We start from the raw sequence: 14,100 nt of genomic DNA on the forward strand, positions 1-14,100 counted from the left end.
TTTTAATTTGTTTACTGGTTTACTTTGTTAATGAAATTATTTTGTGAGAAAAGCACAATTTTTAAAAAAATAATATTGTCCATTACACATTGTGCTTACTGTATATACGTGCTACGATATTGAACTAAATTAATGCATTGATTTGATTCTAATATTTATTGGAAATAACTGTAATGTAATATAATTGTATTCAGTATATGAAAAAAGTACTTGTTTTGCGATGCAAAACTACATGCTTTCTCACATACTTAAAGGGTACAAGATTTACTATTTTCAAGCAAAGCATCATAACTACAACATGTATTTACACCTCATTTGTCTCACTTTGTGACTGAAACAAAAACTGAAAGTGTAACGTGGAGTGAAAAAAACACTAGAACACTTCTGTGAGAGAAACAAGGGGAATTTTTTCAACTCAATAGCAGATATTTATGAAATCTTTAATATAGAAAGAAAAAAACTTTAAAAGTTATCAATTCTTATGTAGATTATGCAAAGAATATGATTTATTTTGAAGCCACTTAGAAGGAGGCTCAAAATTCATTCACCACTTGTCTTTAATAACTCACCTGTGGTTATGGACAAAGATTCAGGGTGTGCTAGGTGTGTGGTGCACATCCATGGAATAATAATATCAACAATATTATATTATTGCATTTATTCTTGTTAAAAATTCGCCTAATTGTTTCCTGACTTCGTGATTCCTAAAATTAAACACAATATACTAATGCTTCATGAAGAGGACACTTTTTGATGCATAAACATTGCATCGCATTTGTGTTAATAGCCTGGGTGTGTGGTCACAAATATGTACACCTTTGAGCGCTTTGAACAAACATACAGATGGTGCAGCAGGTCAAATTCTTATTGTTCCTGTAGTTTTAAACCACTGTGATTGCTGAGACAATAGCACCTAGGAATAAGTGGCTGCAATTGGTTGTGCCAAGCAATCCAATTGAATGTTTTCATTTGCCAAGAGTTGCTGTTTTTGTTTTCTGAGTTTCATCTGTTTTTGCATGATGAAGTGTGAATTGATGTATTTCGGACACCGATTATAGACAAATAATTTTCTATAAATAATTTATAACTTTTTTGCACATATTTACAATATGAAACATTGTTGACGATCTACAAAATGTCCCATTTTCTGGCTTTTGTGGATTGTATGACTGTGATTATAATTGAAGGAACTTGTTGCAACTTGTGTGTAAATAAGTAAATAAAATGAGTTATTTCAGTCTTTCTTTGGTTGAATCCAGAAAAATAATTTTCCAAGTGATGATTACTTTTTCCGATTTCTGTATCCAGGTTCTAGGCCAAGTGGCCTGTTCCGGACTCAGTCCATCTTCTTCTTGGCCGTCCCCTATTTCTTTTTCCTCTAGGCTTATATGTTAAGATCTATTTTGGTAATCTTTCTCCCTGCATTCTTGCTATATGGTATAGCCAGGTTTTCCTATATTTAATCACTGAGTCTGTTATGGAATTAATTTTAAGATTTTTAATTATTTCACTATTTCTTTTTTTTTTTTTTTAATCTAATAGGATTAGTTTTTCTAAGGAATTTCATTTCTGCTGCCTGAATTCTCTGTATATCTCTTTCTCCAAAGGTCCATGTCTCGCATCCATATAATAGTATAGGTTTGGCTATTGTTTTGTAGACTCTGTCTTGTATGTTTCTGTACATAATTAGGTTTAAAGGTTCTGTTAATTACTCCAGTGATTTTTATAAAGTTTGCATCTTAAAATCAATATCTATTTCATTTATGTAAGATAGTTTCCAGCCTAGGTATTTGAAATTATTAACTTGCTCTATTTTATTATTTACTACTATTTTACTTCTGACATGGTTATCTCCATGAAAAGCCATGACTTTAGTTTTCTCCATTGATATTTCCAGGCCATATTGTTGTGTAATATTATTTAAATGATCCGTGTCTTACTCTAGTATTTGCCAATGATAATCTAATCTCACCATGAAGCGTAAACCCTACCATTTGTGCTTCTCACATAAACGGGGCGTGTGAAGCAGCTTGTTCATTTGACCTTTTTTGCTTTTCAAATTTAAAATTATATTAATTGATAAATTAAAGTATTCAGGATTGTCCTACAATTAATTGCATTGGACTGATTAAGATGAGTGCTGATGCACTCTTAAAACTTTCATTCATCAATAAAAATATAATCATATTGGTTAAATTTTGTATTTTGTTGAGTGAATTGCATAAGCTACACAACAGCACACCCAACCTAAATGGACACGCGACACTGCTGCTGTGGACAGTGGGCGAGTGAATTTCTGAAGCCCTGTGTATGTGTAGTGTGATTACATTTTCCAATTTCTGTGTGCAGTATATGGCTGGATTTAAAAATCTTATCAAAATCCAAATTGTCCATGTCTCACTCTAGTGAGACATGGATAATTTGCATTATCAAAGCAGTCAGTTCGCATAAAAGTTCATATCTGAAGTGTGAAATGATCAGTTTTTGTGCGGGAAAACACAATAACCTTCATATAGGACCTGCAAACTAACTCACCATCAAATGAAAAGCATCTTAGATGGGATTTAAACTAAGGCCTATCAAACTGAAGGGCATTATTGATACTGACTGAGTTATTCTTCATCTAATGGGACAGGTCATTTGGAATCAAAATACAGACAAATTGGTCTTCAGAACACACACACACACACAATTTACAGATAAATAATACTAGTGGTGGTGGGCAGTAGATGGCATTGTGATAGGTGATGATGATGGTAGTGGCTATTTGGCGTGGTTTGTGGATTACATGGTGGACACGGAGAATTGTAGAGGAGATGCCCTCCCTCAACGAGTTTTTGGAATCCTGGGAGGTGTCATGAAATAATAATAATTAAAATCAAATCTTCCAAATTTCTAAATTTCACATTACTAATATATGAAAATGATAATGAATAAACTGCTGTCAGTATTTGAGTTAGATCCATCAGTAAGTATAATTCCTCATTTCACAAGTTGTTCATACCATCCATATCTTTTTTTGGATTCTGTTTCTTTCTCTAAAACGGTTTTTTAGAGCAATAAAATTACTTTTCTTGTTAATTTCATCATTTATAACCACAGCTCACTCCTATTTTTCCTCTGATACTAAAGCATGCAGAGTTATTTAGGATTGTTACCAAATGTGAAATCCAATGTACAAAATCGTGTTACTGTTAGCAGTATAATTGAGAGCATATATTATTGCAATAATTAGTTTTCTTATACAACAATATGTGGTTATATTGTTCTACAGTGAATTTTACAGTCATTTTAAAGTTATATGAAATGTAATTACTATGACTCTGTGGAGGTCTTGTAATAATAATATGAATAATATACAAAGTATATTATATTCATATTATATATATACATAATATACATAGGCAATTTTTCATTCCTGTTTATGATGGAATGATCATTAATACAGATATCCCTGAAGATTATAATAAATTTAGTTTAATCCTTTATCCAAGTGTGAGCAAACAAAGTTTGCGCCTGAAAATATCTTCAGGACTGGGGTAAGGTAGTACAACACTAGGCAACTCGTAGCAAAGGTGGACCAAGCTAACATAACTCCTATCTCAGTATCTCCCATAATGCAAAACACATCTCCTTGCAGATATGTATAATGTTATGTATTAAGGGAAGGGCCACAACCCAGACTAGTTTTGACCTTTATTGAGGTCTCAGAAGTGGAGATACCAGGCAGAAGCAATGGCGAGGTCATCTTTACCTATAGGAGTTGCCAAAAGGTGTGCCACCTTTTTATTAAATTACTCTGGATTTAGAGAAAGATGTTGAAAGTTTATTTTTCACTTGGTTAGACTATAATAAATTTAGTTTAATCCTTTATCCAAGTGTGAGCAAACAAAGTTTGCACCTGAAAATATCTTCAGGACTGGGGTAGTACAACACTGGGCAACTCGTAGCAAAGGTGGACCAAGCTAACATCACTCCTATCTCAGTATCTCCCATAATGCAAAACACATCTCCTTGCAGATATGTATAATGTTATGCATTAAGGGAAGGGCCACTACCCAGACTAGTTTCAACCTTTATTGAGGTATATTTAAATAAAGACCTCTCTAAAAATTAGACGATCCCGAAAGATCGCCCAACTCGGCGTTGGCTCTACCCAGTGGCAGGCTTACCCTACCTCCAGACAGAGCCATAATCTCAGCAGTGGCTCTACTCAGAGACAGGCAAAGACCTACCCCAAGCAGAGCCTCTCATATATATCCAGCATGTTGAGATACGAAATAGGAGATGAAGCACATCGACCTTTATTGAAGTCTCTTCAGTGGGAGCCAGGCCCAGAAGTGGAGATACCAGGCAGAAGCAATGGCGAGGTCATCTTTACCTATAGGAGTTGCCAAAAGGTGTGCCACCTTTTTATTAAATTACTCTGGATTTAGAGAAAGATGTTGAAAGTTTATTTTTCACTTGGTTAGATTATAATAAATTTAGTTTAATCCTTTATCCAAGTGTGAGCAAACAAAGTTTGTGCATGAAAATATCTTCAGGACTGAGTCCTGAAGATATTTTCAGGTGCAAACTTTGTTTGCTCACATTTGGATCAAGGATTAAACTAAATTTATTATAATCTAACCAAGTGAAAAATAAACTTTCAACATCCCTGAAGATTAGTTAAAATGTATTTTAATTAATGGCATTTCTGTATGATTAACAAACTTGTCTGTTTTCAGGTAGATTGCAGAAATGTTTTGGATTCAGCATGTTTCTTTTGCAATGCTTTGTTTGCTAACTAGGACAAGTGGTAAGAGACCTAACTTCATCATCTTTCTTGCTGATGATCTAGGCTTTGGAGATGTAGGATGTTTTGGAAATTCAACCATAAATACACCTAATATTGATGCAATTGCTACAAATGGTGTCAAATTTACACATCATTTGGCAGCAGCTTCAGTATGCACTCCTAGCCGTGCTGCCATGCTAACTGGCCGATATCCAGTTAGATTAGGTAAGGAACTTTACTGGTTTATCATGAACATCAAGGGAATCAGAATTTTTTTATGTACTATATCTTATCTGGTGGTAAGGCTTGTAAGTTGGATAGTTATAACTATAGTTTTTTTTAAGGAAGTTGCAATGTAGACTAATATTAACTAGAATCAATTTAATTAACATTTCCAATATTATTCCAGTATTTCCAATTTTTTATGTAAAGTTATTGATTATGTATATAGTGAACATGTCTTTACTGTTATGTAACTGATACAAAATCCAGCTGAGCCAATTGTTGATTATGCAGTACATAGTACATTGACTCTCACTATAGCAAACACCACTACAACAAACTTTCTTACTATAAGAGACTGAAACTCTTCACCAGAGCCTCATTAGGTAATGATGCTAAAACAAATTTACTATAATAATGTATCTACTATAACAAACTGTTTGTGTAGACTTTGAGGTTGCTATAGTGAGAGTTGGGTCTTGTTTCCACCATTCTATTGGCAGAAACAACAAAGTTGATGACAGTCATGCATTTGAAAATCACATGCTTGTGTATTCTATCTGATGAATGATAGCAGATGAACTGCAGTCAAAAAAGAATAGGAGATAGGTAGGAAGGTGGCTGATTATTTGAAGCAGTCTGAGGTGAGATCAAGGCCAATAAGACATATATATGATTGGTTACTGATATAGGCTAGGGCAGTGGTGGCAAATCTTTTTTATGTGTGCGTGCCAAAAGTTTACAAATCAAGTTGCTGACGTGCTGGGCAGTTTTTAATAGGGGAAAAGTAATAGAAAATTAATGAATTAATTTATAAATTTATATTATATATATAATATTTTATAAACAATTATTTATAATTTTATAAAAATTTATATTATTCAGTATAAAATTGATTATTGTATTATTAAATTGATTTTAATGATGTCGGTTTTAAAAAAAATGGTAGTGAGAAAAATATTTATGCATTGTAACTCACCATAGAAGTGAGCTGAGCAGGGGAAGCAGCAGAAGGATGTCAACTTGTTGGCAAAATGCTTACCATATTTACTCAAATATAACTTGCCTTTGCATATAACTCGCATCCCTGATTTTACTTTATGAAAAAAGACATTAAAAAGTTTTACATATACCTCGCACACGAAAAATGTTTAAACATGTTCACGTTGAGGTGATAGTAACTCGCTCCCGTGGTAACAGTATGCCCTCCATTATACTGCATATGCAAGAAAAACAAGTAGTTTTATTGCATCCCTGAATAAGGTACAGAGGCTTTTGCAGTCTGTATATGTTTCTCAACAAATAGTGCAATTAGAGATAGCTGGAATAAAAATGGTGTTAACCAATGAATAACATGTCCCCTCCCACACAGAAACTATGCTGTATAGACTTGAGCAAAACACAGTATCTAACTAAAAACTATTGTCCAATTTTTCAATTACATGAAATAAGTGTTTGTTTTCTTGCATTTGAAATTCTCGATGTCATTATAACAGATCATAATGGCTAAAATTCTACCAAGAATTGAAACATGCCATATAATTTGTTTAATTTTTAATGTTTAATATGTTTAATTTGTTCATTAATGATATAGGGAAAGATCTAAGAGGAACAGTTCATTTGTTCGCTGATGATGCAAAGTTAGGTAGGGCAATAGTGAATGCAGAAGATGTCAAAATCTTGCAGGAAGACTTGGATAGATTGGAGTTTTGGGCTAAGGAGAATGGATGTCAATTTAATGTGACAAAATGTAAGGTTATGCATTTTGGGGTGAAAAGATTAGCAGCAGTATACCACATTGGTGGAACTATACAGGAGATTGATGAGTTCAGGGACTTGGGAGTGTTGGTGGATAAGGAATTGAAGTTTAGGGGGCACATTGCAAACGTGTCTAAATCAGCTCATCAAATCACTTGGCTTCTGAAAAATACTTTAACAAGCAGAGACAAACAAGTTATTATTCCTCTGTATCGAGCCTTGATAAGACCCCATCTAGACTACTGTGCCCAGATATGGTCACCTAGGGGAGGAGGTGGAGAGGATCCAGAGGCGAATGACCAAGATGATAGCAGGTCTATGGAATGAATCTTATGAGAACAGGTTGAAGATTTGTGGGTTGCAGAAATTAGTTGATAGGTGAAAAAGGGGAGATATGATTGAGACATTCAAATTGCTGAAGGGTTTCTATAGGATTAATTCAGAGATATTTTTGAGATCAGGACTGGTGGTGGGAGAACTAGGGGACATCTATGGAAGCTGGGCAAGAGTGTGGTTAGCAGGGGTGTTAGAGCTGGGTTCTTTACTTTTAGAGTGGTAAATGAGTGGAATAAGCTGCCAGAGTCTGTTATGGGTGCTATGACGGTGAGTGAGTTCAAGGCAAGGTATGATAGATACTGTGAGAATGTTGTATAGTTGTGTGGACATGATGTTTAGGGCCTCCCTTGATGAGTCTAAGGATTCCCTGGAGTCGCCTGTAATAATAATGAGTGTGTGAGTTCACCTGCCAGCTCAAATGCAAATAAGCAGCCATAAAGTTGAAACTTTGTGAGTTGAGCCCGCCGGTAATGAGAAGTTCCGTCAGAATGATAAATGACATCCCGTTGTGAATGTGTTAAAACTAAGAAATGTATAGTGAATGTTGTTATGACAGTTTCAGATGTTATGGAATTAGGTTGAAGAGAATTAGCATTTCAACTCAACAATTGTCGGTTGTCTTTGTCTTTGGGTCGCGTGATCTTTTGTTAATACCACGCCAGTCATATGCACGTCTTCATAGCTGCTCTCTCGTGTAAAACAAAATTTAACTTGTACATATTGTAATAATTGAAAGAAAAAAGTTGAATAATTTATAAGCGTATACAAGGATATCACATGTAAATCTTTGATGTGCCAGCAAAATTCCTGGACTTGCCACCTCTGGCATGTGTGCCTTAGGTTCACCGTCTAGGGGATTCCTGGGGGTGATCAGGAATACATGCATCAGCAAATTAGTACAATGAGAGCAGGTTGCATGATTATTATATCGGACTTCAACTGTGGAGATATAGATTTGAAGGATGAAAGTTCACATGGCAGGAAAGAAAGAGAATTTATACACCTACGGAGAGATAACTATTTGAGACAGCATGTGGTGAGGGGACTCGAGATGCCAGAATATTGGATCTGGTCATATGATCAGAGGAGCTATTCATAATCAAGGTGGATACATTGCCTCTAATTGGAGAAAGTGATCATGCAGTTTTGACTTGGGAGATTGCAAAACATGAGGCATATTCTGTCAAGAAGGGGTTATATATGGAACTACAAGTCAGGTGATTATGACAAGCTTAGAAGGAAGCTTGATGCTTTGTCATTGCATTATAGTGCATGGGAGATAGTTAAGAGGTATCTAGAAGAAGCAGTGTTAAATTGTATTACCTAAAATAAAGAGGGTAAATCAGATAAGAGTCAGTAGTAGTATCATTAAGCATGAGATGCAGGAAAAGAAACTGTTGTAGAGGGTATGTGAGGAGAAAGGTGACCAGCAAGCTTAGGAACAGAACAATAGCCAGGCAAGAAAAGTGGCCAGCATGGTAAGGAAGGGCAAATCAGATTACCAAAAGAAATTAGCCTAACAAGCCAAAGGAAATCCCAGAGAGTTATTTTGTTACTTGGCAAGTAAGAGGAAGAAGATTATGGAAGTGCTGATACTGACAAGGTAACAGAAGCAGATAAAATTGTTGAATTACTGAGTTGATCACTTTGCAAGAATATATCATCCAGGTGAGGTTAATCCTGTGACACGAGACTGAAACTGATGTCGGAACAGAGGATTGTCAAACTGGAGATTCTTAGGATATTGCAGTGTAATCTCAATGTAAATTATAGTCTCAATGTCAAGAAGGAAAAATCAAGAAGGAAGTGAATCTCATCTAATCCCATGGATATATTTATATCCATGGGATTAGATGGGATATCAGCTCAGGTTTTACAAGAACTTGTAAGGGAACTGACTAGGCTCTTTAATAAAAGTTTCAGTTCTTGTAGAGTTCCAAGGGATTGGAAAGAGGGCAAAATAATTCCTTTGCATAAGGGAGGTTTCAAGACTGCAGTAGCAAATTGTAGGCCAATCAATATCTCAGGCATAGTGGTATAAATACTCTAAAAGAGAATTCAAGAATGGATGGATGAGAATGTGATACTATGAGGGGAAACATGGCTTTGTGAAGGGTCGGTCATCCTGTAGTTTGATATCTCTGATTTTAATATCAGTTTTAATGCCCCTTTCTTTCACCATGTGATCCACATAGATGATGGATAAGAGGGGAGATACTTAAATATAGACTGTGAATTGCGATGTATAATCTCCCATTTACCCCTTATAATTGTATCTGATCTGAAAGCTTTTCTCTGGGAACCTTGTCTTATGCCCTTTCCAGATCTACACAACTTAAGTAAAGATCCTTGTCATATTACCATGATTATTTCTCAGCTATTTGTCGTAAAGTGAAAATCTGATCTTGACAACCTGTTTGGCCTGAATCCAGCTTGCTCTTCAAGTTTCTCTCCCACAATTTTATCATCTTGTTTTCTATGCTGGCATAAATCTTACCTGGAACACTTACTAGAGAAATTCCTCTATAATTCTCACATTCAGCTTCATTCCCTTTTTTTTAATTTTTTTTTTTATTATAGGTGGGAACTATGTAAGCTCTACTCCAATTATCGGGAATTCAATCTTTTGAATTATGCTGTGTAGCTACTGAAAAACTTTTATACCTCCATATTTAAATATTTCCAGGCGAATGTCATCTACTACAGCTGCCTTCCCACATTTCAGGTTTTTGTTGGCTTTTTCCTCCTCAAGTATTAATTTGTACTCCTGTTTGCATTCCTCTTGAGAATTTTCTTCTTCTACTGTTCTGTCAATACCTTGTTTCATGTCTTTCAAAGTAATTACTCTGGACATCTAGGATATTCTGTTTTCATGTCACCTTTATCATCATTTCCTTTTACAGTACCCTTTCCCCCATTTCTAAGCTTTGTTCAATAGCCTCCAGAACATTTTGCCACCTTCCTGATATTTATTTTCTGTATTCTTACCAGTCTTCCCATGAGTTTTGTGTAGCTACTTTTACACAAAGCTTAGCTCTCTTACATTTTTCTTTGTATTTCATTTGCTGACTTATTTCCTAGCAACTTTCAGTATGCTTTCTTCTTCTCTGAGCTTCTCTGTCCTTGCAAACAACTTCACAATGTTTCCAATTTACCAATAATTTCTCAGAGTTTCTCACTAAAACTCCAAGGTTTGGTTCTTGTTTACCACCTATTTCATTTTTTCTTCAATAATGTTTGTATAGTTGATAACGTTTCATTGTCCATTTTCTCCATTTTGAAGTTTGCCCGCATACTTTTATTTGAAACTGCCTTCAAATCCAGAAGTTTAATTTTAATGTTTGGTGTTGAATGCTATTGCTACACTTCTCTTTCCTTGATTGCTATTGCTCGAATATAGCATCCTACACTTATTATTCAGTAAGATCTCACCCGTTTGTGTCTTCTTTGTCTCTCAGTAATGTCAATTATGTCTATGTAGTATTATGCCAGTTCTGCAAGCTCGATTGTCTTTACAGTAATACTTCTTATATTGATGGTTCCTATCTTCATCTCTTCTGATGAATGTACCATAGGTTTGTAGATAACCTTTCATTAGTGGGAGCTACATAAAAAAATGAGAAAAAAATTTGTGGGGTGGGGGATAAAACTCATTGTCATAAGAAATAGTAAAATCTTTAAATATCGAATATATAATTACAAGGACAACTCTATAGATAATATTGCTGAAGGTAATATGACCTGGATGTTTATTGTTGTAATAGCATCATCATCAAATTCCTGCCATGTACCCTCAAGGGGTGTACAGGATATGTTAGTACTACATGAAAAAAATTACATCATTATTAATTTCCTATCTACAATTTTCCTCCAAATCAGTCTGTTACTTGTCAAGACTCCAACATTATCAGATCTTATATTTCTATCGTCTAAAGCACTTTGTACCGTATCAATCCACCTATATCTTGGTCTTCCTCTGGGTCGTTTTGCTGCCAACCTGGTAGAGAACACTTGTTTTGCTAATCTTTCCTCGCCCATTCTGTTTAAGTGACCATACCACCTGAGATTAGCTCTGCTAACGCATTCCTGGATGCTGACAATGTCAAGTTCTTTCCTAATATCCTCATTTTTAATATGATACTGCCATTGATGGCATCTGTTCATGCCTATAATCTTTCTCAGGACTCTCATATCTGTGGTCTCTAGTCTTTGGTCAAGTGTTTTACTTCTGACCCAGCTCTCAGATGCATAAGTTAAAACTGGTTTGAACACTGTCTTGTATACAGCTAATTTAGTGTTCCGACTAATTTCTCTCTTATTCCATATGAATTTATTCAATTGATTTCCCACCTTACCAGCTTTGCTGATTCTGTTGTCTATTTCTATATTTAATTTACCATCTTCAGTAAAAATCGTGCCTAAGTAGCTGAAATGTTTTACTTTGTTCCACAGGTTCTCCATTCACAACACAGTTGACATTTTCAATGATTCTGCCTATTTTCATTGTCTTTGTCTTTTTATTGCTGACCTTCATACCATATCTATTACAACAGCTATTCAATTTAGTCAGAGAATCTTGCAGACTTGTAGTGAATTTATTTAGAAGTATAACATCATCCGCATAAAGCAAAGAGCTGACATTAACATCTCCAATTTTGATATCATGTTTAATACCACTTTCCTTCATAATGTGATCCATATAGATAATGAATAACAGAGGGGATAATGTACATCCTTGTCTCACACCAAATTTAACATTAAACCATCTTCCTGTACTTCCTTCAATTCTAACTGCTGACTTACAACTCAAATAAAGACTAAGTATTGCTTGATATAATGCCCCATTGACACCATATAACTGCAGCGTATTGAATAGCTTCTCTCTTGGCACCTTGTCATATGCCTTTTCCAGATCGACAAAACTTAAATACAGATCTTTGTTATATTCCCATGCTTTCTCGACTATTTGTCGTAAAGTGAAGATCTGATCCTGACAGCCTCTATTTGGCCTGAATCCAGCTTGTTCTTCACCAGGCTTTTCTTCCACAATTCTTCTCAATCGTTTCTCAAGTATACTTGCATATATCTTGCCAGGAACACTCAGTAGGGAAATACCTCTGTAATTCTCACATGCAGTTTTATTTCCCTTTTTATATATGGGTACTATGAGAGCTCTACTCCAATCATCGGGAATTCGTCCCTCTGTCCTGGCTTTCTGAACTATGCAGTGCAGCTACTGTAAGACTCTTATACCACCATACTTCAGCATTTCTGGTCGAATATCATCTACTCCTGCTGCCTTTCCACATTTCAAGCCTTTGATGGCTTTTTCTACTTCAAGTATGGATATGAATTCCTGACTGCATGCCTGGTCAGCATTTTTTACCACTGTGCTGTCATCACTGCTTGTTTCATTTAGCAGTTTTTCAAAGTAATTACTCCATACTTCAAGGATATCTTTTTCTCCCATTTTCATGTCACCTTTATCATCTCTAATTCCTTTTACAGCACTCTTCTTGATATTTATTTTCTATATTCTTGCCAAAGTCCTCCCATGACTTTTGATTAGCTAGTTTTACACAGTGTTTAGCATTCTTGCATTTGTCTCTATATTCTCTAAGAGCACAAGCTGAATTATTTGACAGGAACTTTTGGTATGCTTTCTTCTTTTCCTTCACTGCCTCTTTAACTTCCTGTGTCCACCAGGGAGTTCTGATTTTTTTTTATCCTTACAGACAACCTCACCACATGCCTCTCTGGCAGAATCAATCAATGTTTTCTTCAGAGTTTGCCACTGAATCTCCAAGGTTTGATTCCTGTTCTCAAACTCTTCCATTTTATCTTCAATAATCTTTGTGCATTTTAGTCTACAGCTCATATCTGAGAGCTGCTCAACTTTTATTCGCTTTAAAACTTTCTTACATGTTATTCTTTTCAATATGAAATTCAATTTTATCCTGCTCAAGACTAAATAGTGATCACTTCCAATTTCAAATCCTCTGTACACTCTGGTGTCCTGCACCAGGGAGAAAACATCACTATCAACAATAACATAGTCAATGAGACTTTTCTTATTCCTAGCCTCTTCTCTCCATGTGAATTTGCGCACATTTTTATGTTGGAACATGGTGTTAGTAATAACCAGTCCATGTCCTGAGCAGAAATCCAACAGATATTTGCCATTATTATTAGCTTTGCTCTTTTCTCCAAATTTTCCCAAAATATTTTTGTATGTCTCACAATCATTTCCTACTCTGCTATTTAGATCCCCAACAAGGACCAACTTTTCATTTTTTCATTGTGTCAGTTGCTTTTTCTAAAGCATCAAAAAATTCCTCCACTTCTACCTTAGTAGAAACTTCTGTGGAACCATAGGCACAAATAAGTCTCATTGTCCCGTTCCCCATTCTCATATTTGCCCACATTACTCTACTTGAGACTGACTGCCATTCAAGAAGATTAGCCTCGTATTTTGTGTTGAATACTATGGCTACTCCTTCTTTTCCTTGATTGTCATTGCCTGAATGTAACATTTTGTATTTATTGCTCAGAAAGATCTCACCAGTTTTTGTCTTTTTTGTTTCAGTCACCCCTATTATGTCGATCTGGTACTTATCTAATTCCTCAGCTAGCTCCATTTCTTTGCCATTCAGGCTTCTTACGTTGATAGTACCTATCTTTAACTCTGGTGATGTTGAGTTGGGTTTTGTTTTCAGATTTGTTCCAGTAGCTGACTTTTCGCTGTTCACCCTGGTTCCCTGGCGAAAACAATGGGGAGTTGTTTAACCGGGTGACGCCCCAGCCGGCATGAAATTTTGTCATGTTGTACCATTTTTTATTTTGGTTTAATCAATAAGAATACAATTTGGTCAGCTAAATCCCAAATTGCCAGCCCATCCTCGTCTGTTCAGTATCCAAGTAGGTACCCAACAGGGTGCACCACGAGAAGGTGAGGATTGGACATTAGGTCAGAAGAACTGGTCGGTTCTCTGCATTCCTTTAAAGGC

The 14,100-nt window shown here is 35.5% G+C and overlaps 1 protein-coding gene across 1 annotated transcript in view; it reads left to right on the plus strand.

The window, feature by feature from the left end:
- Window positions 1-4,740: 4,740 nt before the first annotated feature.
- The window catches only part of LOC150097414 (steryl-sulfatase-like), a 158,772-nt gene continuing 149,412 nt past the window's right edge, over window positions 4,741-14,100 (plus strand). Inside the window, exon 1 of the mRNA XM_090406909.1 lies at window positions 4,741-5,002. Coding sequence (XP_090263035.1) covers window positions 4,741-5,002 — 262 coding nt within the window. The remainder of the gene's footprint in view (window positions 5,003-14,100) is intronic.

This window comes from Typopeltis vanoorti, chromosome 17 (genome assembly GCF_054136105.1).
Source record: "Typopeltis vanoorti isolate ZY-2024b chromosome 17, IOZ_Tvanoo_1.0, whole genome shotgun sequence".
Taxonomy (NCBI): Eukaryota; Metazoa; Arthropoda; class Arachnida; order Uropygi; family Thelyphonidae; genus Typopeltis; species Typopeltis vanoorti.